We start from the raw sequence: 26,722 nt of genomic DNA on the forward strand, positions 1-26,722 counted from the left end.
GCATCCATTGTTTCGGGTCCTAGTCTCTGGAGCAGCAGAAAACAAGCTTGCTCCCTCCTCAATATGACATCCCTTCAAATATTTAAACAGGGCTATCATGTCACCTTTTAACCTTCTCTTCTGAAGGCTAAACATCCTCAGATCCCTAAAACATTCCTCATAGGGCATGGTTTCCAGACCCTTCACCATTTTAGTCACCGTCCTTTGGGCACGCTCCAGTTTCTCCACATCCTTTTTGAATTGTGGGGCCCAGAACTGGACACAGTATTCAAGGTGGGGCCTGACCAAAGCAGAATAGACTGGCACTATTACTTCCCTTGATCTAGACACTATACTTCTATCTCTGCACAATGTTCAGAAACTTCAAGTAGCCAGATTGTTATTCATACATTTAATAGAGATCATATTACACCCATATTAAAATCACTCCACTGGCTGCCAGTTAATTTCTAGGCAAGCGGCAAAATGCTGGTTGTTACCTTTAAAACCTTATATGATTAGGGTCCAGGTTGCCTATAGGATCACCTTCTCCCATAAAATATTCCCCATACATTCAGGCCCTCTGAGAGACATTTACTTCTGTCAGCCAAGACTAGGCTGGCAATTGTCACCTAGAGAACTTTTTCTTCATCTATGCCCCAAACAGTGAAATTATCTGCCAGAAGAGATTTAGGAGCTGGATGGGCTGCCTAAATTTAAAACAGTATTAAAGATTACTCTTCTAGCAGGCCTATCTACATGAGTGTTAAATTATGAATATTGCAGCATGGATCGATGATATGTATTGGCTTTAAATACTCTTTTAAGTGATGCATGTTTTTAACTGATATCACGGGTTGTTATTTAATCTATTGTGGTTTCCTGCCTGGATCCACAGGGAAGGGTGGGTAAGAAATAAATACAATTGTCATCATCATTATTCCTGGTAGGGACACAACCATAAGGCATTTTTTGCCACATCTGGTTTCTGTAGAACACAGATGGACAAAAATGTAGAGCTGAGTCAATAAGCAGCCCTCAAAGGGTGTTTTTCTGGCTCTTGACCCCACAAAACTCCCTGGGCAACCCTTTTTTTGGCAAAAAAGTGAAATGATTTATGGGCGAGGGGGTTGGCCTTCATGGTCCCAGTGGGCTGGATGTAACTTACCTGAACCCTGGAAGTTGCCTAGTCTGTGCTAATGTTTAATCCAATAATGGATGGCAAACCAGAATACAGGGATGAGGGTTATGCCTGTATGTGTGCCCACAGGCACACTCACGTATCTGTATAAAATACCACTTGTAGAATGCAAAGTACTTTGCAGTTTTCATCCCTTTATACAAATAGTTTGGCTTACTGCCAGCATTTCCTGATGGCAAGCTCAGCTGGGAAGCTATTCACTCAGAAAAATGGCAAAATATTTACAGATGGAGTAGATTGGAACTGTATAGGAGGTCAATTTGTGAATTTTTCCAGCTTAATCTAGGCTGCAGCCACAAGAGTTAAGTGCACTTAAGCCTACTGGTATCAAGGGGTTTGACTACACTGAACTGTGGACTCTGTCTCTGCATGAGGATGCTGAATGATAAATGTTCTGGTTGAAAAAAAAGCCTTTGTAATTTCAGTGATGTAATTTTATATACAGCAAAAGGAAGTGACTGCTCTAGCTGGAATGTATTATGCAAGTTGCTTACTTTTCACAATGCTACCATGTTGTGAAAATGCATCCAGTGAAAGGAGATCTTAGCTATTGATCTTCTTTGTCTGAGACAAAACTAAGTTTTCTCCACCCAGATGTTAAACTGCATTGTTGACATTTCAAATAGAGATAGAGGGCTTTGTTTCATACTGCCTTAGCATTAGATTGTAAGCCCGAGGGCAGGGAACCGTCTAACTAAAAGATTGCATGTACAGCGCTGTGTAAATGTACAGCGCTTCATAAATAAAAGTTAATAATAATAATAATAATAATAATAATAATAATAATAATAATAATATTTCCTTGTGTAGTGCCAGAGCTGCATTTGTTCACCAAGAGTGGAAGAAAAAAACAAGATGGGTGAACAATTTTTAAAGGCATTCATTGCACATCTAACTCTGCTTGTAATGATAATTTATTTGGTGCTTACTTGACAATATGAACCAGAATGACTTTATTTTCTTTAATTGATTTTGCACAATGCAATACAGTTAAGCACATATTCCTACTGATACAAACCTATCGAGATTGAATAAATTCATTTTATTAACATATGGCTTAATAGATGAAAAATAATTCCATCTGAGTTGTGGGATCTAAAAAATCCCACAACTAACTCCCTATATGATTTCTGTTTCAATTCAATGAACAAATACATAATTAAACACTTGTTTGGAGCTTGGAGCAGGGTGAACATAGCTGGATTACATTTCTCTCAATTCTCTAATGTGGAGAATCTTAAGTGCCATGGAATGTCACTATCACACTTTTTGAATAATGGGAGTGGCAGCACAATTTGCCTCCTATTTACTGGTCTTTCCATCAATGAAAAAATACCCTCTAACAACACTTCAGGAGCACAGCAACAGATGGATGGCGATAATGCCAAAGGTGCCTTTAAAACCCACATATAATAAGGTACATGGTCAATAGGTGAAGAAAAGCTTACTCCCTCTTGCTTACTTTTTTTCTGGAAGCAAAATCCATAGCTTTCATCAGATTCTCAAAAGAGATTAAGTTCTAATGTATAGAATTAATCTCTTAGTATAGGTTTTGGTGCATCATCAGTCTGCATGGGTTGAATGCCATTTAAGGAAGCTGCATCTACATTCAAGAGCTGGACAGCTGAACAGGGGTTGCTCCTCTGCAGCTTGATTACTATCTAGAGGCTGAAAGAGGAATTTATTTTTCCCCCTTTATATTTTAAAAAGCACCAATTTTGGTATTTCCATTGCATGGAAAAACAACTCTAAACAAATTATTTTAAAGAATATTATTATCAATTATATTTAGGAAAGCATGCTGCTTGAGACAAAAGAGGAGCACTGTTTACATGAAGTCAGTATCAAAATAAGAGGGCTCAAACACCTGTATGTCAGAGAAGAACCGAGATCTCTGTAATGCCAAATTCTAGGTCTCTCGCTTGCGGATTTAAGACACAACAGTTTTTTTAAAAATTGATTTGTTAGGATAATTAGAGAAACAGACTATTCTGGTTTTGTAGCAAATTGGTAGATTTCTGAAAATGTTGGAAGGCTGCTCCACTTTATGCATGACTCATAAACACGTAAATTGTGGCCCTGGACACTGAAAACTGTCTTCATAATGCCAACCTGGAATTTTAAAAGATCACATTTGCAATGATTTATTGGGGAGGATTTATATATTTGTAAAAGAAATGAAGACTACACTACACTCTTATAGTGCTGCTATTCCACTTTAACTGCTCTGGCTGCCTCCTGTTGCAATCTGAGATTTGCAGTTTAAGGAAAGGCATTTAAAATTCTCAGCAGGAGAGCTCTTAGGCCTCACTGAACTACAAGCCTCAGAATACAACAGGAAGCAGACAGAGCAGTAAAAGTGGAATAGCAGCATAAGAGTGTAGAGTGATAATGTGGTAACACAGACTATTTTTAAAGGCATGGCAGCTGAATCATTTACATGGCAGAGTGAGGTGGGAAAAGGATGGTCTTCTGTGTTCTGTTTGCAGTTTCACTGAGCCCTTTACCATGTCAGTTAGACACAATCCTCAAATTGTGGGACAAGAATTAGAAACCATGCCTTGGATTCTAAGTTCCCATGAGCATTCATTGGAAGCTCCCATTCGTGGAAAGTGGGAAGGCAGTTTTTGCGAATTTCCCCTTTGTCCTGCAGACCTTGGGGCTTCTGCAGGGTTGGGAATGCTCTGGAACAGCAGGAAAAGTGATTTTGGAAGACAGAGAACTATTGAAAATAGTTAAATCCCTTTCAGTAGGAGTTCCTGCTGATCTGGAGCCTGTTCTGTAAATGGAAAGGAACCTTTCATTTTGCAGAAGAGTAATTAAACATCCGCATTGTTAGTTTTTTGTGGGTTTTTCAGGTTATATGGCCATGTTCTAGAAGAGTTTCTTCCTGACGTTTCATCAGCATCTGTGGCTGGCATCTCCAGAGAATGCTTGCCTGGAAAGGACTTGGGTATATGTGTGTGGGTGTGTGTGTACAGTGGTACCTCGGGATACGAATTACCCAGGTTACGAAATTTTCAGGATACGAAAAAAATTAATTTAAAAAAACTGTTTCGGGTTAAGAAAGTTTTTTCGGGATACGAAAAAACTTTTGGTGCTTTTCGGCGCGATTTCGCACCAAAAAGCGGCTTTTCCCCATTAGCGCCTATGGGGATTCGGCTTGCGAAAGCCTTTCGGGTTACGAAATTGACAGCGGAACGAATCAATTTCGTAACCCGAGGCACCACTGTATTGTGTGACCTGGAAAGGCAAGAGTGATTTGCATGTGTATTGTGAAGTCGAAGGCCTTCAAATGGTTTACAAACTGACGAAGAAAATCCAGCAAATGCTTCGCTCAGCCAAGGACCAGAGAGACCCTCTCACAGCCGCAGGAGTTTACCGCATACCATGCAGCTGCGGACAAGTCTACATAGGGACCACCAAACGCAGTGTGCAAACAAGAATCAAGGAACACGAGAAACACTGCAGACTGGGCCAGCCAGAAAAATCAGCAGTAGCAGAACATGCCACAAACCATCCTGGGCATAAAATACTGTTTGAAAACACTGAAATTCTGGACCATGCCAACCACTACCATGTCAGGATGCACAGGGAAGCCATTGAAATCCACAAACACCTGGACAATTTCAACAGGAAAGAGGAAACCCTCAAAGTAAACAAGGTTTGGCTACCAGTCCTAAAAAATAGCAAGATAAAGACTCAACAAATGCAAATGAGAAAACTCCCAGCAGACAATGAGCACTATCAAGCAGACACTCATCCTCTTTTGCAGGCCCTCCCATCCTGAGGCCTGCCATTAGCAACAAAACAATACACATGCAAATCACTCCTGCCCTTCTAGGTCACACAATATGTCCTTACCAAGTCCTTACCAGGCAAGCATTCTCTGAAGATGCCAGCCACAGATGCTGGCGAAACGTCAGGAAGAAACTCTTCTTGAACATGGCCACATAGCCTGAAAAACCCACAAAAAACTATGGATGCCAGCCATGAAAGCCTTCGACTTCACATCCATATTGTTGTTGTTAACTGCCCTCAAATTGACCTCATTGTACGGCGACCCTGTGGATGAGACATCTCCAAGATGCCCTGTCCTCAACTGCATCTGCTCAGGTCCTGCAGACTCAAGCCTGTGGCCTCTCTTATCGAGTCTAACCACATGGCACATAGTCTTCCTCTCTTTCTACTTCCCTCTGCCTTTCCCAACATCATTGTCTTTTCTAATGAATCATGCCTTCTCATGATGTGGTGAGAGTATGACATTCTCTATTTAGTTATCCTGACTTCCAGGGAGAGTTCAGTCTTGATCTGTTCAAGGGCCCATTTACATCCATATCCAACATCTATATCACTATGTACAAAACTGTGATATTTGCATAAGAAACTGCTTCATTAGGGAACAGCCAAAAGAACACTTTTGTTGAAAATGTACATGAACTGTATGAATACAGAAACATACTAGATATTAACACTGATAAAACTGAATTTGTGAGAGTCTAGAATAATCCTGCTGCAGTTAGATTTGGCATCTCTTTACCAAAGAATCATTACATCCTGGAAATACTTGGGTGTTACATTTTGAATCTGAACCAGACTGTGAAGAGAAGTCAAAGCTACTCAATTTCTACAATAAAGCAAGATAACAAGAGTTGGAGATAACTGAAACCAGCAGTCTTTGTGAGGATTGCAACTGCCCAAATGCTCAATTGTAGATATAATAAGTGTAAACATTTTTCCATTCTGAGTCCCAAAATGAAGGCTGAAAGATTGCATTTTGGAATCTTTGTGAGAATAAATGTGAAAAGGGTTTGGGAGTTGGGTTGCCCCTAGCCATTGTATTTTGCATTAAAATGTTTTTATAAAGGGGGAAAAAAACCACTTAGCAATATGTTTGCAAAAACTCCCCAAACATGAAAAAAATTGCAGAAGTTGTTAATTTTTTTACTGAGTGTCTTGATGTGTTGAGATACTTCTTTTTGAGGACAAGAACATTTGCAAATATTCTTTAAATCACTACTTGGAATATTGTTGCATTTCTGGCCAACAAGTCTCAAAAAGAATACTGTGATGCTGGACAAAATGCAGAAAAGAGAAACCAGTATGTAACAAGGTGCTACTGAAGACCCTTGGAGCTTAGTTTTACAAAGGCAAGTGAGCAAAATGTTAATAAGAATGCATTAAATCCGCGTGGTGTAGGCAAAATGAATAGGTTGAAGTTTTTCTTTTTTGTCTGACAATACAGTAATAGAAATCAGGGTCATTTATTGAAGCTGAATGGACAGGCAAAATGAAATCCTCATTTACACTGTCCTTAGAAGCCACATTGTAGAACACTGGAATTGAAGATATGGTGATGGTCACCAACTTAGATCATTTGAAGACAATATTAGACAGATTCACAGAAGACAATCCTATCAGTGAGAATGTTAGCCATATACCATATCCAGAATTAGAGGCAATGCTCTTCTAAATACCAGTGACAGAGATCGACACTGGGAGAAAGTTATTGTCCTCATGCCCTACTTCTAAGGGATCTCCTAGAAGCATCTGGTTAATCACTGAGAGGAACATGATGTTAGACTAGGTAGCCTATGGTTTGATTCAGTTTAGCTCTTAATCTCTTGAATGTCAGGCTAGTACTGCAGACTCAGGTGAAAATCCCTAATTAGACATGAAGATCACTGAGTGATCTTGGGCCAATGACTATGTCTCAGGGTGCATCCACACTGCAGAAATAGGTACAAAACACAAACACACTGCAGAAATAATCCACTTTGAGGCCACTTTAACTGCCCTGGTTCAGTGCTAGGGAATCCTGGGAATTGTAGTTTGTTGTAGTGCCAGAGCTCTCTGACAGAGAAAGCTAAATGTCTCACTAAACTACAGTTCCCAGGATTCCCTAGCATTGAGCCAGGGCATTAAAGTGGTCTCAAACTGGATTAGCATTTCTGCAGTGTGTTTTGGATCACAATCTGGTATGACACCACTTTAACTGTCATTACTCAATGCTATGGAATTCTGGGCTGTGTTGTTTCTTGTGGCACTGGTGTTGCATATCTCTCCACTGCAAAGTAGTTTTTCTGGTCATAAAAAAAGGTTAAATTGCCTCTCCCTGCAAGTGGGTCAGTCAAAAATGCCAAAAAACAAAAGAAAAATATAAGTGGCAGAAAGTCCACTTCTTTTTTTGAAACACACACACATTGAGTCTCTCTTATCTGGAATTCTAAAATAATTGACAAACAAAAGCTTTTTTTTCATGAGTGGCTGAGATATTGACACCTTTGCTTTCTGATAGTCTGGTGTACACAGACTTTGTTTCATGCACAAAACTTTCAAAATATTGTATTATATTTTTGTTAAAATATTGTATACAGTTACCTTTAAGCTATGGGTTTGAGATGTATATGAAACATAAATGAATTTTGTGTTTAGACTTGGGTCCCATCTCCAGCATATCTCATTATGTGCATATATGCAAATACAGATAGTTTTTTTTTAAAAAAAACAACAAAAACATCCAAAATATTGCTGGTCTGATAAGGGAGATTCAGTGTGTGTGTGTGCGTATATGTGTGTGTGTGTGTGTGTGTGTGTGTGTAAAATGTTGCACAGAACAGGGGGCCCTTTAACCTAATGAAAAGGTAAACTGTCACTCTGAACACTTTCTTCATCCCATAGTACAGTATACAAATGCAAGTATATATTACTAGTGCTAAACCAAATTCTTCTTTTATCCCTGTGCTACAGCTTATCACATCTGCTTACTACAGCTGGGTTTTGTGTTGCTGTGTTCATATTTCCCCCTATTATTGTCTGTGTATCCAGGGACGTAGCCGGGGGGGGGGTTCTTGGGGTCCGGACCCCCCCCCCCCTTCCATCAGAAAAATGAATGGAGTCTGCTGCTGCGCCACTGCACCCAAGCCCCATTATAATGGTGGCACTTAGCCTGGACCCCCCCCCCCCCCCTTCCTAAAATGCTAGCTATGTCCCTGGTGTATCTATAGTATATCAGGCAAATCCTGTCTCTTTCAAAGGTGTGCAGTAGTTAACAATGCTGCAGATGTACTCCAGAGACATTGTTTATGAATATCTCCCTCACAATAGTGAATTCCAAGGGTGGTAGGAATGCTCTTTAATTGTGTATGTGACACCATGCTATTGCCATAAGCAATATAACTTTCTAAATTGAAGTACAGCTGCTATAGCTTTTGCTAAAATCTACTGTGGTGGTAGTACAATTTGTGCTCCACTGGAGGAAATAGTTTCACTGCTACACTATATGCATTAGAGTCCTAGTAAAAGAAATGAGTTTATATAAAAATCGTTCTTGTATGAGTCCTAAGAGAGCTACAGATAGCAGATATTGGTAGTTTGTCCTAGACTCTGACTTGTGACAAATGTTCTTAATTTGCCATCTTGTTCCTGAAATCATAACAGGCTCACCTTTTTTTTACCCTGTTTTGACTTCTGTAGTGTGCTGTTATTACCAGAATACTCCTCTATGGGGTCGTTCCCACTACAGTTTGCCCCAAATTGTGATTCGGGGTATGTGATCCCCATTCCCACTTGAAACCGCTTCCAATCCTCATTGTATTGATTTTAGTTGGAATAAAGCGGGGCAAATGACAAAAACTTGATAGTTTCCTGATAATACAGTGCGTCCTCCCCTTATGCAGGGGATCCATTCTGGATCCCCCAGCGTAAGGGGAAATCCAGATATGCTCATGTCCCATTGGAAACAATGGGGTGTGTGCATGCGGCAGCATGGGGGCATGGGGGTGTGGGGGTGCGCGCCATTGTTTTTCTGATCACGCAACTTCTGCTGCTGGAAGCCACGTATAGTGTGTCCACTTATGGCGCGGGCGCACTGTACTATTTTTGAGGTTCTTTGCAGAACAATTGATTCTGAAGCGTGTCCAGTAAGTGGGAACGCCAGATCAGAATTGATTCCTTCTGAGGGGAGGGACAAATAGCAGAGGTGTGTGTGTGTGTCCCATCCCTCCTCAGAGATGTCACACACACACACACACACACACACACACAGTGCTGCCTCTTTGGGTTCTTTTTTTTTTAAATAAAAAAAATAAATAAATCGATAGATTTGTAAAGCAACTACTTTAAAGCCTTTGCAAGTTGTTTCTTTACCAATCTATCGATTTTTCAATTATTTTTTTTAAAGAAAAGTGGCCCTGCCATCGTCGTCGTCCTCCTCCTCCTCCTCCCAGGATGAGATGGAGGACTTGTCCTGGGAAAGATGGACATGTCTGGTCAGCCTGGGAGAAGGTTGCGGGCTAACTCTAAAGGGGTTGCTTGGGCAGCCCAAAGGCCCTTGTCTTCTTCTCCTGAAGCTGAGAGAGCGTGACTTGCCCAAGGCAACTCAGTAGGTTTCCATGGCTGAGCAGGCATTGGAACCCAAGTCTCCAGAGTTAAACTGCTCCAACCACTCTACCAGGCTGTCTTTTGCTTTCCCTCTCCTCACTTGTCAGCCAACCCAGTTGCCCTCCTTGGGCTTGGCCTCTGGCCGACAATAACCCTCCCTCTCGAGGGTTTGGCTCCTCGCCCTAACCATTTAGCTCCACAGCTCTGGAGGAAAGGGAAGGGATGGAAGGCAGGCAGGCAGGCGGACTCTGCCGGGGAAAGACCGGAGCCAGTCCGGGAGCCTGGGATGCTTTCCAGTGGCTTTGTAGGCAGGCAGATGATTTGCCTTTCCCTGTGAGACAGGGGGACCAGATCATGTCCTTAATGTGAAGGAGGACCAGGCACCACAAAATGGCGGACACTATACCAGGCTGCCTCTCTCCGCCAGCCGTCTTTGAGCCCCAGCAAGGGCAGAGAGAGCCTCCCAGCCCTGAGCCTTCCTCTTCTTCTCCCTTCCTCCCCTTCTTCCTTCTCCTCTTCTCTACAGCCCCTTTTCCTCCTCTTCCACCTCTTCCTCCACCCTTCCTTCCTCCTCACAGTCCCGGCTGCAGTGATGTGATGATGATTGACACATGAGCGGCGCAAATGGGGATGACAGTCATGCCCCCCCCCCAAAAAAAAACCCCACATGATTTGGCTGCAGGATTAAAAAGCTCCCCTTTACAGTGAGAAATGAGTACCTTTTGGAACTGATTTCCAACACAGAGCGGACCGCATCGGGGATCGGATTATACAGTAAGTGGGAATGACCTTTAGGATGAGTATTGGGATATACCTTGTAGGATAAAAGGATTTAGGAAACACGATTTCCTTATCACTTGTTTCCTATTGGTTGACTTCTTAAGTTGCTGGAGACACTTACTGATTGTTCTCTAAGTAGAATTTTACTGAGAGCAAACCACTGGTGACATGGCTTTCTAAAGCTCTATTAGCAATCTTGTAGACATTTCATCTATTTTGCTGCATATATGTGTGTACCTTCAAGTTGCCTATTGACTTATGGTGACCCCATGAATTTTGTAGGGTTTTCTTAGGCAAGAAATACTTGTAGGTATTTTTGTTAGTTCCTTTCTCTGAAATACAGCCTACATGACTTGGTATGCATTAGTGGTCTCCCATCCATGTATTAACCAAGGCTGACCCTGCATAGTTTCCAAGATCAGATGGGATCTGGTATCTTTAGGATATAATTTCCTTTTGCTGCATGAAGTAAATAGCAGCTGGTGCATGTGTGGAGAGGATTTTGACAGGAGAAAGTATCGGAAGTGCCCATTGGCTAATTTCTCTGTCCCACCTACATACTACTTTTAATAAACCTTTTAAAAAACCCTATTTTGAGCTCACCTGTTGATACTCTTTTCCATCTCTCTGCTCCTTCAGAGATGAGACAGAAATCAAGAGAGGGGATGATTTGGTTATAGTGCTGCAGTTATGAAATATCTGTCCAGGAATATATGCTGTATCTACACTACTTCTACAGACTAGGCAAACACATTTTTAATTTAATTGGGCATTTTATGTACTGTAATTTTTACAAGCAATATATTTTAGGCTGGTTTTTTATTTTAATTGTGTTTTAAATTGTATTATAAACTATTTTGGAATAAATTTTGAAGAAGGATATACCAATATACCAAAAGTGTGTGTTGGAATGTGTTGTCAGTGTCCTCTTGTTTTGTCAAATTATGAGCATTTTGTGAGGGATAAATGTGTATTTTTTGTAACTTATGGCACACAAGTTTCCAATTATTTTTTTGGAGGCAGCACTTTTGTTTCAAGGATGTCATTTCACCAAGTGATATTTTCTAGCTGGTAAGCTATTGTGCTTTGGAGACCCTATGCTGTCTCTTGCTATAAAACTTCTAGGAGCTAAGAAACATTTTTTTAAAAAGTAGTACAGCAAAACAAGTTTCTTCCATTATGCTAAGTTGTCTGCAACCAGGCTCAATATCACTAAATCTTTAGTTCCTGGTTTTATATTTTTAGAGGAATAGAACAAATACTTTTAGTTTGTCCTGGTCTTGTTCTATTATATGATTCCCTATGCAGAAGCAAACAGTTTTCCATGCATTTAAGTATTGCATGTCTCCCTTTACCAATCTAATTTATATAATTAATTATTTATATCAGCTCTAAAATGCCTCTATATTTCAGTGAACATGTGAAAAAATCTTAAGATATTTTGACTCACCTTTATAAATATGTTGGTTCACTAAGGTCTTGTTTTCTACAAAGACAATTTTCCTGTCTCCTGACACCTGGCACAATTCGAATATAATTTTAGGATTTTTAAATTACATTATTTCCCCACCACCACTCCCTTCTCCTTTTGTGTTGTGTCTTCTTAGATTGTAAGCCTGAGGGCAGGGAACCGTCTAACTAAAAGATTGTATATACAGCACTGTGTAAATTTACAGCGCTTTATAAATAAAGGTTAATAATAATTATCCATGTATGTTTTGTGGTGCATGTGAGTATAAGGCTGCAATCCATAACCACTTACCTAGGATTATTCAGATGCCTGATTGAGGCAGTATACTAAATTTAAAAAAGCTTATGCTACAGACTTCTTTCATTAGTTTGGTCTCAAATGTGCTACAAGATCCCTTCACAGGATCATGTACAGGAATGGGCTTTTTGTGTCATACATTTGGCCCTATGTATCCACAGATTCTTTATCCATGGATTCAAGCATCTACAGCTTGAATATAAATTCCAAAAAGCAAACCTTTTTTGACATCTATATAAGAATCACCATTTTATTATTTATTGTATTGAACATCTATGGATTCTGTATCCATGGAGAATCCTAGATCCAAACCGTAGGAGTTCCCAGGGCCCACTGTATAGGTTAAGAAATTAGGCTCAGAGCTAGCAAGTCTGATGCTGACATTTTACTACACTGGTCAACATGCTGGTTAGCTTTGGGCAGAAAACTGTCAGCTTCAACCCCATCTGCTATCTTTCACATAAGAATTATTATAACCTATCTTATATGGTTGTATTAATTACTTCTGTTTTTAAAGAGAACAAGGAATATAGCCAGAAGATCTAGATAATAGCTCTGTGGGTTATTGTTAAGGGAGCTGGGTATGTTTAGTCTTGAGATGAGAAGATGGATAGAAGTGATATGATAGCCAAATATTTGGAAGACTATCACACAGAAGATGGTGCAAACTTATTTTCTGATGCTATTGGGGTGTAGGACCAGAAACAATGAGTTCAAATTACAAGGGAAAAGATTTCAGCTAATCATCAGGATGAACTTCCAGATGGCAACAGTTTGCCATGGAGCATGGTCAGTTCTCTTTCATTGGGAATTTTTAAACAGAGGTTGGAAGGCCATCTGTCAAGGATGCTTGAGGTGTGAATTTCGTGGTTTAGAGAGAATTTGAACTAAATGACCCATAGGATCAGTTCCTACTCTACAATCCTACGATACTTTAGCTGGAAAGGAAGGCTAGATCTCTCCCAAACCTTCGAGCCTATACTCGATCAATATGCATCCTGTCATTATCAAGTCAACTGCATCTGATGATGTTTAAGGCATATCTTTGGCTACCTAAAACCAAGTTTGCTCAAAATTTTGTGTTGATAACTGGCAGATTTTGTGTTGGCACCTAGCAACAAAAGTGTTGGCACCTGTCTGCTTGAGAATTTCTGTATTATGAGAATACGTAGTGGCTTTGTGTAGTGGAAAACGTAGGGCTATGCTTTTCATCCAAGGATCTTCTCATTCCAAGTTATGTCATTCGCAGTTTGACTTTCTACAAATCCTCCTTAAAAAAAAAGCATACATTCTGATGCATACATACATTTAATGTGATAACTGACAGTGTATCAGTACCAATAGGATGAACAATTACTTCTTTCATTGCTTTATAAAGTCCATGTATTTATTAGAAATTGAAAATTAAATCCCAACTACAAGATGTTGACGTCAAATCTTGTTACAACAGAGATGAGTTCTTCTTTCTTTCTTTGACACTTACAGGAGATAAATAATGCTCCAAGAAAGACTAGGACCACTGCATCACAGTGCCCCCAAGTTCCATCCCAGAAAGGTGGCTCAGAAGGATACCAAGGGAAATGGTATCGAAAGCCACTGAGAGGTCTAGCAGGACCAACAGGGACACATTTCCCTTGTCCATTTCCCTGCATAGATCATCCAACAAGGCAATCTGAGACCTGAGAGAGTGTTTCCATGGCTGAATGGGGAATGAAACCCTGGTTTCCAGAGTTGTAGTTCAAGACTTAAGCCACTACACCATGTATAACTTTATTAGTCAGGCTGAAAAGGTACAAAGTTCGTGGACAAACATGCAGTTATTAGTACTTGTATGGGAGTCTGCCAATGAATACCAGGTGTTATAGTCTATATTTCAGAGGAAGGATAGTTTTTGGTGTGTTTTTTGGGCTATGTGGCCATGTACTAGAAGAGTTTCTTCCTGACATTTCGCCAGCATCTGTGGCTGGCATCTTCAGAGAATGCTTGCCTGGAAAAAGTGGTTGTGTGTATGTGTGTACACACACACACTGTGTGATCCTGGGAATGCAGGAGTGATTGGCATGTGTATTGTTCTGTGCTGATGGCAGGCCTCAGCCTGGGAGGCTAATGCAAAAGAGGATTAGTGTCTGCTAATAGGTGATCATTATCTGCTGGGAAAGCCCCTGACTCTGAGTGATTTCCCATTTGCATTTGCTGAGTCTTTATTTTGCTATTCCTCGGGACTGGTAGCCAAATTTTGTTCACTTTAAGGGATTCTTCTTTCCGGTTGAAATTATCCACTTTAAGGGTTTCTTCTTTACGGTTGAAATTATTATGGTAGTGGTTGGCATGGTCCAGAATTTCAGTGTTTTCAAACAATATTTTATGCCCAGGATGGTTTGTGGCATGTTCTGCTACTGCTGATTTTCCTGGCTGGCCCAGTCTGCAGTGTCTTTCATGTTCCTTGATTCTTGTTTGCACGTTGTGTTTGGTGGTCCCTATGTAGACTTGTCCACAGCTGCATGGTATGCGGTAAACTCCTGCGGCTGTGAGAGGGTCTCTCTGGTCCTTGGCTGAGCGAAGCATTTGCTGGATTTTCTTCGTCGGTTTGTAAACCATTTGAAGGTTGTGCTTCCTCACCACTTTGCCTATTCTGTCTGTGACTCCTTTGATGTATGGTAAAAAATACCTTCCCTTTGGGTGGTTGCTTGTCTTCACTTCTCTGGGTTTTCCTGGGCCTGGCAGCCCTTCTGATGTCTGAGCTGGAATAACCATTAGCCTATAGAGCCCGGTCCAGATGCTTCAGTTGATCTTCCAAGAAGTGGGGTTCGCAGATGCGTTTTTCCCAGTCTACCAGTGTTTTGATTGTGCTTCTTTTTTGTCCTGGGTGATGGTTGGAGTTCTTGTGCAGGTATCTGTCTGTACGTGTGGGTTTTCGGTATACTGTGTGACCCAAACATTGGTTCGGTTTGCGGATGACTAGGACATCCAAAAATGGCAGTGTTCCTTCCTTTGGGTTCCCCCCCCCCCCTTTTTATTAAAAATTATTTTTGTAAAATTTATTTCCACTTTAAGAAAGCTAGACATATGTTCCTTGTAATGTGTAATATGAAGTAGAAAGAAGCACAACTATGAAGAGCTGAAATAGAGGACACTTAACATGTTGGCTCTGGAAAAATCGAAAAAGGAAATTCAAGATTACTATAAGGTTTTAGATGGTCTTTTATCTGCTGGTACTACTGCCTTTCTTTGTAGTTTTATGGCAGCTAGATGGTATATTTTATTTTAATTCATTGTTTTTACAATTGTTTTAGTCACCTTGAACCTGCTTGCAATGAATGGTAGGATGTGAAGTGTATTATGATTACCCATAATATTTATAGTTTTAGTTTTAATGGCCACATTTGAACACAAGTTCTTTGGTTAATTTACAAAACACAAATTAAAATGCAACACTATTAATAAACTCTTATCAGAGTTGAAATAATTAATTAGTATCTTTGGGCCATTTCTGACTATACTTTAAATGACTCCAAATCTTAGGTTATGTCCATTATGACTAAGGAGATTAGCGCGCAGCTAAAAAAAGTGACTTACTGCTGCTGAACTGAATTCTAATTCGGGTTGTATCCTGATATTATGGCATGCATTTTGCTTCCGACATTGCCTACTGGGTGCAGCCTGGGTAACATCTGGCTAGAATCTGAGCTCAGCCGGCTGATTTGCAAAGCCACTGGGAGCTTCCCGGTTTTGAACAATAGTAGAATGTTTGATAGAAGAGAATGAACCACTTGATCCTACAAGTGTCAGTACAATGTTTGAATGTCCCCCTTGGGGGGGGGAAAACATACTCTCTATCTACAGTTAGAGAACAAATTATTATGATTATGATTATTATCCTACTCCCTCCCCCCAAAAAATGGGACTCAAAGTGGCTTACAAATGAAAAAACAAAAGAAAACAATACAGTTAAATTCCCAACAGACATATTGGGAAGAAAGTTTCTAATGTGGCCTTCCTCTGCTCTTCCTGTTTTCTGCTTGCACATAAACTGTACTGAGAAGCATTAAAATGAGATTATCCCACTGCACTGGTACATGTTCCCATTTAAATTGCTGCTAGTTCCTCTCAGATGCTCACTGCCACATGTCCCTGAATGCTACACCTTCTCTTCCTTCTGATGCACTTCCTTCCCTGTTTGTAGAAAAGGTTTAAACTAGGCTCAGACAGGCTTCAGAATTATTTCTATGCATATTGTGCAAGCGAACAGATTTCCCACTTTCCTTTCCTTGTCTCTGCCAGTCTCTTCTCTTAGCTCTGATGCTCAGAAATTTATTGCTCAAGGGAGGATGATGATGTATCAGTAGCCTTCAGTCCCACATTTTGCCTCACTATGACCTTAACAGAGTGTATTTTGAAGAGTGTGTTTTGAAATTCTTTAATCCAAAATTCATAAGGAAGTAAGTGCAATCACAATTCTAGTGTCCCAGTCCACCTGATGAACTCCAGAATAAGAGCATAATTTTGACTTCTTCTGCCTCTTTTACATTGGAACAAGACCTGGAAAAGTTACTTTTTGGAGTACAACTCTAAGAATTGCCAAACCACCATGGTTACTTGGTGGATCGAGGATTTTTTGGGCTGTAATTGAAAAAGTAACGTTTGAGAAGCTCTGCTTTAGAAGAGTTAATACCAGCACTCAGACTCTTCATCTGTAATTTCATTTCTCTGTCATCTTTCTGGCTTTCTAACTTCAGATAAATTATTTATATCATCATCATGTGTCCATCCATCTGGATCTGACCACCCTCCTCTATCTCCTTTTATTTTATTTTATTTTATTTTATTTTATTTTATTTTAGAAAGCAGACCTCTTTGCTCCTTTCCTTTTAAAATTACTCGCATGCCATTCTTCATATCTATGCCTATCTCCCCATCCCCAGGCTTCAGCTTAACTGATCAATTTCTGGTCCTATGACATTTTTTTCCTTTCCTTTTATTTTGAGTATTTTATACCCAACCCTTCTGCCATAAACATCACACATAAGACTTATAATCATCTTAATCTTTCAGTAACAAACATGTATTTGATTAAATCTAATCTTTAGCTCATCTCATTGCTAATTCCCCATTTTAAAGAATGTACTTGTGGTGTACCCTGTACTTTTTCCTTAATCAGGTGCCTCTACACATGGTGAGTCCAGGCCAGGGATAAGAATCTGCATGTGGCCCATCAAAGTATTTTTGTGGTCCTTAGGGGTTTGGGGTCCCAGCCATTACATGGAAGATGATGAAGAAGAAGAGACAAAGCAACAGCAGTTGAAAAAAATATCTCCTGTAAGAATCAATTGCCTGGAAGTCTTTATGCACAATGGGACAAGTTAAACCCCCACCAAGCTTCCAGCCCCCCCTCCCCAAGCCAGGATGAACCTGGACATAAAAACTAGAAATAAACCTTGGCTGTTATTTTCAGCCCATTTGGGTGGCAAATATATTTTGACATGATCCATTACTCTCAATTCCTCTATGCAAGATTTCCTCTGGACAACACTAAAGGCCCTTCATGTACATTGTTAAAAGACCTATATACTGTAATACAAGCGCACTTGAGCAAATGAACCAGTGTTGTGTGATAGCTTGAGTTCTGGACTAGGATTCTAGGAGACTATGGTTGAATTTCCCACTTGGCCATGAAAATCTCTGAGTGGCCTCTCTAATCCTCACAAGAAGGTAATAACAAACCTCCTTTGAACAAATCTTGCCAAGACTACCTCATGATAGACTTGTCTATAGGTCATTCATAGTCAGAAATGTCTTGAAAGCTTAAACCACAAAATACTTAAGGAAATGGGGTAACAATGTCCCAACTCTTAAGACATTTTCCTGTAATCTTTTGAATATCTTAGAAAGTTAATTTATCTCTAAGTTATATGTTTCACATTACATCAGCCATACTTAAACTCTGATTATTTGTCCATGTTTTCTTCAAATGCCATTCAAGCTGTTGTGAGTATATGTGTAGAATTTATTTTAAAATAATAAGCACACAACTGGGTCCCATTTTCATATTACATTGGAATATTTAATTAATGGTTCCCATCACAACCTTCCAGATGTTCTGCTTGCAGATGATACTCTCATTCCAGAATGAAAACAAACATATAGAGCCCTGTTACATAAAGCCAAGGTGCTTTAAACCATCAGCCAAGACAAATTCATATATTTCAGACTTGTCTTTATTTGCCCTAGAGATTTGAAAGCAGTGGATTCAATCAGGTTTTATTTGGAGAGGGTTTGTGGTGGTGTGTATGCTTTAGGTCTTTTTTATAATTGAAAAGTAATCTAACTTCTTTTAGGCTGTTTTAAAAGCTAAGCAACATTGTTCAATTTAATAGTTTCTTTCTAGAAGGGATTTTCTACAGAATGCTTTTGGAGTGTTCAAAAGGATATCTTTATCTTTCCTATGTATGTCACACTGCATATATTGTAGTATTGGAAAGATTCAAGGAGTGATAGTAAGTAAACACAACATTTTTAGTGACCTGAGTGTACTGAGTGACATTGTTGTAAGAGAACTACAAACAGAACTAAGTTGTAAGAGAACTACAAACATAGCTTAAGGGAACCATGGGTTTATGCCAAGCCTTGGTATCTGAATATGGTAGCTACCTTAAGTCAACTACTGGCTCACCAATGATGTTAGTTCCGGCCCCTGAACAGGCATGTCTGGTAGCCACCATTTTAATTTCCCACCAATAGATTTTCAACCTGCAGCAAAGGCTGAATTAGTTTCCTCCTCTACTACCACCATCAACACCTCCTCCTCATTCTTACTTTATTCATTTATATCATACCCTTTCCTCAGTACTGGAACTCAAGGCAGCGTATAGAATATTAAAACCAGAATAAATAGAACACTGACCCGCACAAATCAGTAAAACTATATAAAGGTATTTTAAAAGTAATTTAATAACCTATAGAATTAGAAACAGAACATAAAAAACAAGAAATAACTCAGTCATTAAAAGCCCATTACAATCAGTTCCCAAAACCTGCTGGTATATGGAAGTTTACACTTGACAGTGGAAGGGGTCATTGTAAGCCTCCCTAGGGAGGGAGTTGCAAAGTCTAGGAGGAGAGACCAAGAAGGCCCTATCTGCCAAATGTGCCTCAGAAAGCAGTCTTCTCACAAGGATCTTAGGACTCACTTCATGCAGGGCGATAAGGTATTTCAGATACCCTAGGCCTAGACCAGTGATGGCGAACCTTTTTAAGGTCGTGTGCCGGGGGCGGGGCTTCTACCCCCGGGATGGGGGATGGGTGCCAGGGCAGGGCTCCCGCCCTCCAGGGGGTGGGGCTCCCGCCCTCAGGGGATGGGGCTTACACCCCCTTTTCAGAGGGAGGGAGCCTCTGGCTCCTCCCCCGGCGTTTGCCGGCCCCTGAAGGTCCCTCCTGGGGCCGTCAGAGGCCGGCAAAAGGGCCGTGGAGGATGGCGCGCTGTCCTCCAGCCTTTGCTGGCCCCTGAGGGTCCCTCCTGGGGCCGTCAGAGGCCAGCAAAAGGGCCGTGGAGGACGGCGCACTGTCCTCCGGCCTTTGCTGGTCCCTGAGGGCCCTCCTGGGGCGGTCAGAGGCCGGCAAAAGGGCCGTGGAGGACGGCGCGCTGTCCTCTGGCCCTTGGCTGGCCCCTGAGGGTCCCTCCTGGGGCCGTCAGAGGCCAACAAAAGGGCCGTGGAGGATGGCGCGTTGTCCTCTGGCCTTTGCCGGCCCCTGAGGGTCCCTCCTGGGGCCGTCAGAGGCCAGCAAAAGGGCCGTGGAGGACGGCGCACTGTCCTCCGGCCTTTGCTGGTCCCTGAGGGCCCTCCTGGGGCGGTCAGAGGCCGGCAAAAGGGCCGTGGAGGACGGCGCGCTGTCCTCCGGCCTTTGCTGGCCCCTGAGGGTCCCTCCTGGGGTGGTCATAGGCCGGCAAAAGGGCCATGGAGGACGGCGCGCTGTCCTCTGGCCCTTGGCTGGCCCCTGAGGGTCCCTCCTGGGGCCGTCAGAGGCCAACAAAAGGGCCGTGGAGGATGGCGCGTTGTCCTCTGGCCTTTGCCGGCCCCTGAGGGTCTCTCCTGGGGCCGTCAGAGGCCAGCAAAAGGGCCGTGGAGGACGGCGCACTGTCCTGCGGCCTTTGCTGGTCCCTGAGGGCCCTCCTGGGGCGGTCAGAGGCCGGCAAAAGGGCCCTCGCCCTTCCTTCGCTCGCCGGGAAAGGGCTCCGCAGAGCCCTTTCCCGGTGAGCGAAGACAAGCCGGGAGGAGAAGGAGGCGGCTGGGCACGCGTCCTAGCTGCCTCCTCCTCGGCCTTGGCTCACCCGGAAAGGGCCCTGCGGAGCCCTTTCCCAGCGAGCCAAGGCAAGCCGGGAGGAGGAGGAGGCCGTTTGCCACCGCGGCGATGGCCGCGATGATGGGTGGCCCCCGCGCTCCTTCCTGGCCTGAGAGGAGGCCGAGGCTTCCTCCCAAGCCGGGGAGGAGGAGGAGGCGGCTGGGCACGCGTCCCAGCCGCCTCCTGCTCGGCCTTGGCTCGCCGGGAAAGGGCCCCACGGAGCCCTTTCCCGGTGAGTCAAGGCAAGCTGGGAGGAGGCGGAGGCGGCTGGGCATGCGTCCCAGCCGCCTCCTCCTTGGTCTTTGCTCGCCGGGAAAGGGCTCCACGGAACCCTTTCCCGGCGAGCCATGGAAAGCTGAGAGTGAAGAGGGCTGGGAGGAGGAGACAGACGTGCACGCGCCTCTGTCTCCTCCTCCCAGGCACCATTTTCTGGCTTCCCGCTGTCTCAGAGAGACAGAGGGAGGCCCGAAAATGGTAGGGAGGAGGCGGAAGGGGCACGCGCCCGTTCCGCCTTTTCCCTCACCCCCTGTGCCTGGCGAAACCGTGCCTCGTGCTACCCGTGGCGAGCGTGCCACGGGTTCGCCATCACTGGCCTAGAGTATGCCAGCCCTCTGAATTGGGGCCAGAAATGGGCTGGCAGCTGGTAGAGCTATCACAGCAACAGAGCTCTATGCTCTCCATAGCCAGCCCCAATTAACAATCTGGCTGTTTTTTGGGCCAACTGAAATTCCTGAACACTTTTTTATTATTATTAACCTTTATTTACTTTTCAAGGGCAGTGCAGCATGGAGTGTATTACAGTAATCCAAGCAGGATGTAACCAAACAATTGTCACAGTGACCAGATCAGACATTTTTTTTTTTTTTTTGTAATACACTTTCTAGAATTCACCCTGCCGATATAGCCAGCATAACAGTGTTGTCTCTTGGTATTCTAGAAAATTAAAATGGCAACCACCTAATCACCGTGTTTCTACGTAAGAGCTAAGTCACTGAGAGAGGACCTGTTGGAGGGCTTCTTGCCTAATACCTCCTCAGATCCAAAGGTATCCCTCTTTCTGCCCTCTCCAACTCCATTTTTATTTGGGCTTCTATTTTTAATATCTGTTGACAGTGTTGGAAACCAGGAACAAGCTGGATTATACCTTCCTTTGGAATTCTATCACTCAAAGCCGACACAGAAATGTCAACTTTTTTGTAACACAGCTAACGCTATTCCACATCTGTCAGGCCTCTAGGACGAAGGAAGTTTTATGCATCTGAATTCCATTCCCATTTTAGTTCATGCTGTTCAGAACTTAAGGGAAGCACTGTTGTTGTTTCCTTGTTATTGCTAGGTTTTATACAAGTGAATTGTGCGGACTCCTAAATTGCTCCTTTTGCTGCTGTTTTCTTTCATATTCCTTTGAATTATTTTTGATTAATGTTTCTTAAAATCAATTTTGTAAATTCCTTGGAAATACTTTGTCTCCGAAGAGGCAAGGTATAAATTAAATAAGCAATAGGAGGAACTTGATTTTTGTTTTTCTTCACTTCATTGACTATAAGCTGAAAAAAGAGTGAGGAAAATAGTTGCATCTCCTCATGGTACCACTCCCTACAGTAATGGTAGCAACAATAAGTCCAGGTACACATGTAACTAACTAACTGATTTTCCTCACTGCTGTGTGTCAACAGTGGTAAATCTTTCTCATCTGGCCCTTGGGATCCCTAATGGCCCCCCAAAGCTCCCAAAACCACCCTTCTTTTTAAATAATTTTGAGGGGACAGTTTTGGGAAATTTTTCACCCTCAAACTAATCAAAATCACCCAGCACTGTTCTCAAATGCAGCAGCTTGCTTCTCTTAATCCCCAAGAGCCTGCAACCTCCCCCCAAATCTTGAACTAAAAAATTTATAATAATTAGCTGAAAGTTGAACAATATGGTGGTTATAAGTGATATTCTGTCACTTCTGGTAGGCCCAAAATGTGCCAGTGCAGTATGCTGGTTAGGTGCAAGGAAGGAATGGCCCCTGTTGCCTCTACATCTGCCCACCTTGTCCACTGGTTACATGGACATGTGGGAAACTCTAGGGGGGAAATTGTGACTTTAGGAGGTCAGATTTACTCCAAGGGCTGAGATTTTCCCACCCCTGATTTGGACTAAGAACAGGTAGGCTTCTCATTTTTCTCCCTCTTCCATTGTAGCATGAATGTTGGTGCCATGTTGCTTAGTAGTCTATTGTGTTCAGCTTTGATACTGTAGCATCATTATTATAAGCCATTTAGAGTGCCTGTGAATAGAAATGCTCCTCCACTGCTCTTCCTGCCCACACTAGCTGTGTTTTCTGGTTGCAGCCGTCTTAGCTAGTTCTGCAATAGTACATACAAACAGCCAAATAGAGATACATTTCATTTTGGAAAACACTGGGTTAATTTAAGCTGACCTGGGAAGTAAGAATGAAAAATTCTTGATAATGCCAGGCATTCCCAGGAAATATTTCAGGATGAAGGATATTTCATGTGTCTATCCAAAATAAAATCAGTTTGTACAGGACTTTCAGAGATTCTTTTTCTTGACTGGAAGGCCTCTCAGTTAGATGCAGTTAAATTAAATGCTGTTTAGACCCACCTATCATTTTCTCAAAGAATAACATTATAGCCCTTTTAAGTCATTAGTCTTGGTCCTAAGAAAGGCAACTGGCCTGGTATATCAGCATGAGTCAGCACAGAGGAAATCCAGAACACCAGATACAAACTTTAATGGAGGGTGATGATGTACCAGACACATAATAAAGTCCACATCATCTTAGCCTGTGGAAATGTGTAAAATACTGCCTACCTCTGCAAGTAACTGCAATACTGGGACTGGTTTTTGAATGAGAGCTAAGTTGAAATTTCATGAATCTTGATTTATTGTGTCAAAATAAAGCACTGAGAAAAATCACATACAAATCAGAAGGGCTTCTTTACTTTTCATCTGCATCCTGGACACTCATCAGAAAGAGCAGTGTAGAATCTTTGAAAAGGCTGAAATTATGCATTACTCTGTAGGTTACAGTTCAGAGAGCCTCCTGAAGAGCAAAGGAACTATACAATTCTTGATCTTACTTGCAGAAACACCTGAAGTAAACATCTTTTTGTATTCCTTGTAAAAATCCTTAACCCTGTGACAGCTAGCAGATTACTCCTAGCTTCATCCCTACTCCTGTATATAGCTACAAGATCTGGGTGGGGAGGGTTTTCAGAGATTTATTTTTAAGGGCTTCTGCCTGAACTAGATGTGAAGAATTTCCATCTCATAGGACAAATGTAACCAGTGGAGATTTCCCATCCCACCCACAATCATCTTCCTTAGGCTCTACTCCACCTCTCAGTGCTGTTGAAGAAAAGCCTGTTCTTATTTCTGACCACTGAACAGAAATCAGAGATAAGAAGTAAGATTTCAGTGCTCAGGAAAAACAGCCATGTTTAATGTTTTGTAAGGTCTGGGGTATTTTTCCTAAAAAAGTAAAAAAATGTATTTTTTTTTCCAGTCAAAGCACCAACAATGTTTTTCTTTCCCCTGCAGCAGAGGTACTGACAACAGGCATGTTCTCCGACAACAGACTGTAGTTCGAGAGAAAGGCAGGCGGCTTGCCAACCGAGGTCCAGCATATATGTTTAATGACCGTTTAACCAGCCTTTCTATTGAAGAGGAGCGTTTTTTGGAAGCAGCAGAGTACGGCAATATTCCTGTCATTCGTAAAATGCTGGAGGAATGTCCCTCACTCAATGTGAATTGTGTAGACTACATGGGCCAGAATGCATTGCAGCTGGCTGTAGCAAATGAACACCTGGAAATCACAGAACTTTTACTTAAAAAAGAAAACCTGTCACGTGTTGGGGATGCCCTACTCTTAGCCATTAGCAAAGGTTATGTCCGAATAGTAGAAGCCATCTTGAGTCATCCTGCATTCGCTGAAGGCAAGAGACTAACCACCAGTCCCAGCCAATCAGAGCTGCAACATGATGACTTTTATGCATATGATGAGGATGGAACTCGTTTTTCTCATGATGTGACTCCAATCATCCTAGCTGCTCACTGCCAGGAATACGAAATTGTACACACGCTGCTGAGAAAAGGAGCTCGGATTGAGAGGCCTCATGACTATTTCTGCAAATGTAGTGAATGCAATAAGAAGCAAAAGCACGACTCTTTCAGCCTTTCTAGGTCTAGGATCAATGCCTACAAAGGTTTGGCAAGCCCTGCTTACCTGTCTTTATCTAGTGAGGACCCAGTAATGACTGCCTTAGAACTTAGCAATGAGCTAGCTGTGCTCGCTAATATTGAAAAAGAATTCAAGGTAAGGGTCAAGTCTGGACACTGAAGTAATTTGTTATAGCATGAAAGGCGCTACTGGATCAAGTCAAACATTCATCTAATTCAATATCCTGTTTCCAGCAGTTATTAACCATGGCTGGAATTCAGTATTTTGGTTGTGGAATTTTAAACTAGAGTTCTGGATCTGTTACTGATTCACATTATAGAAGATTATGTATTCACAATTGTAGCATTATTGTGGCAAAAATCCCACAAGTGTGCTAAAATTCCTCTAATCCAGCGTTAACACCTGATAGCAGTTGTGAATGATGGAAGTCTGTTCTCCTGTTGATTGGGCACAGCATATTGACTGTGCCACAGTCAGTCCGCTCTGTCCCAGTCAATCTGTGCTGGAAACCATCCTCCCCCTGCCAGCAGTCCCTGGTGCAAAGCAGAATTGTGACAGGGATCCTGCTTCTGATTGTTGCACTAGAGATCCTGGTGGGAGGGAGATGGAAGTATCAATCTGCTGTGTTCCAATCAACAGGAGAATGGACCTCTTTGCTTGCAGCATCTGGTGGCTGTTAAGGTAGGATTAGGAGGTTTCAATGCTACTTAGTTTACAAGAGGTTCTATTTAGTTAACTAAGGCGGGTTACAGACCGCCAAAAAATACGTATGGAATACGTATTAGGGTTAGGAAGGGGCGGTGCTTCCGCACCCCCCTAACCCTAGTACGTATTCCATACGTACAACATGGCGGCGCCCCTTCCACATGGGGGCCACCATGTTTACGTATCGGATGCATAGCGTCCAGACGTGTCGCGGCGCCTATGACGTCGCGAATGCGCCAGCGGCACCTCGCGACGTCACAGAGGTGCCACAAGAAGGAGCTCCATTTTGGAGCTCCTTTTTTGCTCCGCGCGGGAGCCGCGCGGTGTGGCTGCTGTGGCTCCTGCACGGAGCAAACGGCGGCGGCGGCGGCAGACCGCCTCAAAGCAGCGGTCTAGAAACCGCCTAAGTGGATAATCTAGAATCTCACCCTAAATGTCGTTGGTTTGAATTTTGTTCCCCAGTATGCAGTTTTCTGAGCTATACTGCCTCAGAATATGTGGTTTCTGTTTAACTGTCAGAATGTGAACTGTCAGTGCTCAGGTTTAGGCAGCACATGGTAAAAAGGTACTGTGGTCAAACCACAGGCTAACCTTGTAACATCTGAAATCTTTCCTAATTATTGTGTTCTAATGGGCTGCTCTGGTGAATGGAATCAGCCTGGAACACCAGAATAGTCAGCCCTTCTTATACACGTTTTTTGTATACACGGATTCAAGAATCCACAGTTTGAAAATGTTCAAAAAAAGTATAAATTTCAAATATCAAACCTTGATTTTCCATTTTTTATAAGGGACACCATTTTGCTATGTCATTATATTTAATGGGACTTGAGCATCCACGGATTTTGTTATACATGGGGGATCTTGGAACCAAACCCCAGCGCAGGGGTAGGCAACCTTTTTGAGCCGGGGGCCGGGTTGCTGTCCCTCAGACAACTGGGGGGCCGAAGCCAAAAAATAAATAGTTAAATAAATTTTAAAAATTTGAAATAAATAAATAAACCGGGACAAATGTAGGACAAAATTTTCAAATGGTGGACACTTTTTTTAAAAAAGTGGAGGACACACGAAAAAATTTGCTGATTTTTTAAAAAATGTTAATATAAATGCATGTTTCTGAGGCTTCTATAGACAATTGCCTCTGCGTGCGAGAGGCCAAAGGCCCCGGCAGCAATCGACAGCAGGACCGGGCTGGGACCGGTCCCAAGGCCTCGCTGGGCCGCATCCGGCCCGCGGGCTGCAGGTTGCCTACCCCTGCCCCAGCGTATAACAAGGGTCCACTGTAACTCATTTATTTATTTATTCATTTATTTATACCCCGCTCTTCAGCCAAAAGGCTATCAGAGCTGATAACAAATTGTTAATTAGACATTATTAATTA

At 42.3% G+C, this 26,722-nt stretch overlaps 1 protein-coding gene across 2 annotated transcripts in view; it reads left to right on the forward strand.

Moving 5' to 3' along the window:
• The window catches only part of TRPC6 (transient receptor potential cation channel subfamily C member 6), a 124,626-nt gene that overhangs the window by 56,395 nt on the left and 41,509 nt on the right, over positions 1–26,722 (forward strand). For both annotated transcript variants that reach the window (XM_089512775.1, XM_089512776.1), the window contains exon 2: positions 23,997–24,771. In XM_089512775.1, coding sequence (XP_089368901.1) covers positions 23,997–24,771 — 775 coding nt within the window. The remainder of the gene's footprint in view (positions 1–23,996; positions 24,772–26,722) is intronic.

This window comes from Sceloporus occidentalis, unplaced genomic scaffold (assembly GCF_023333645.1).
Source record: "Sceloporus occidentalis isolate IW3139 unplaced genomic scaffold, rSceOcc1.0.p SCAF_2, whole genome shotgun sequence".
NCBI classification, from domain to species: Eukaryota; Metazoa; Chordata; class Lepidosauria; order Squamata; family Phrynosomatidae; genus Sceloporus; species Sceloporus occidentalis.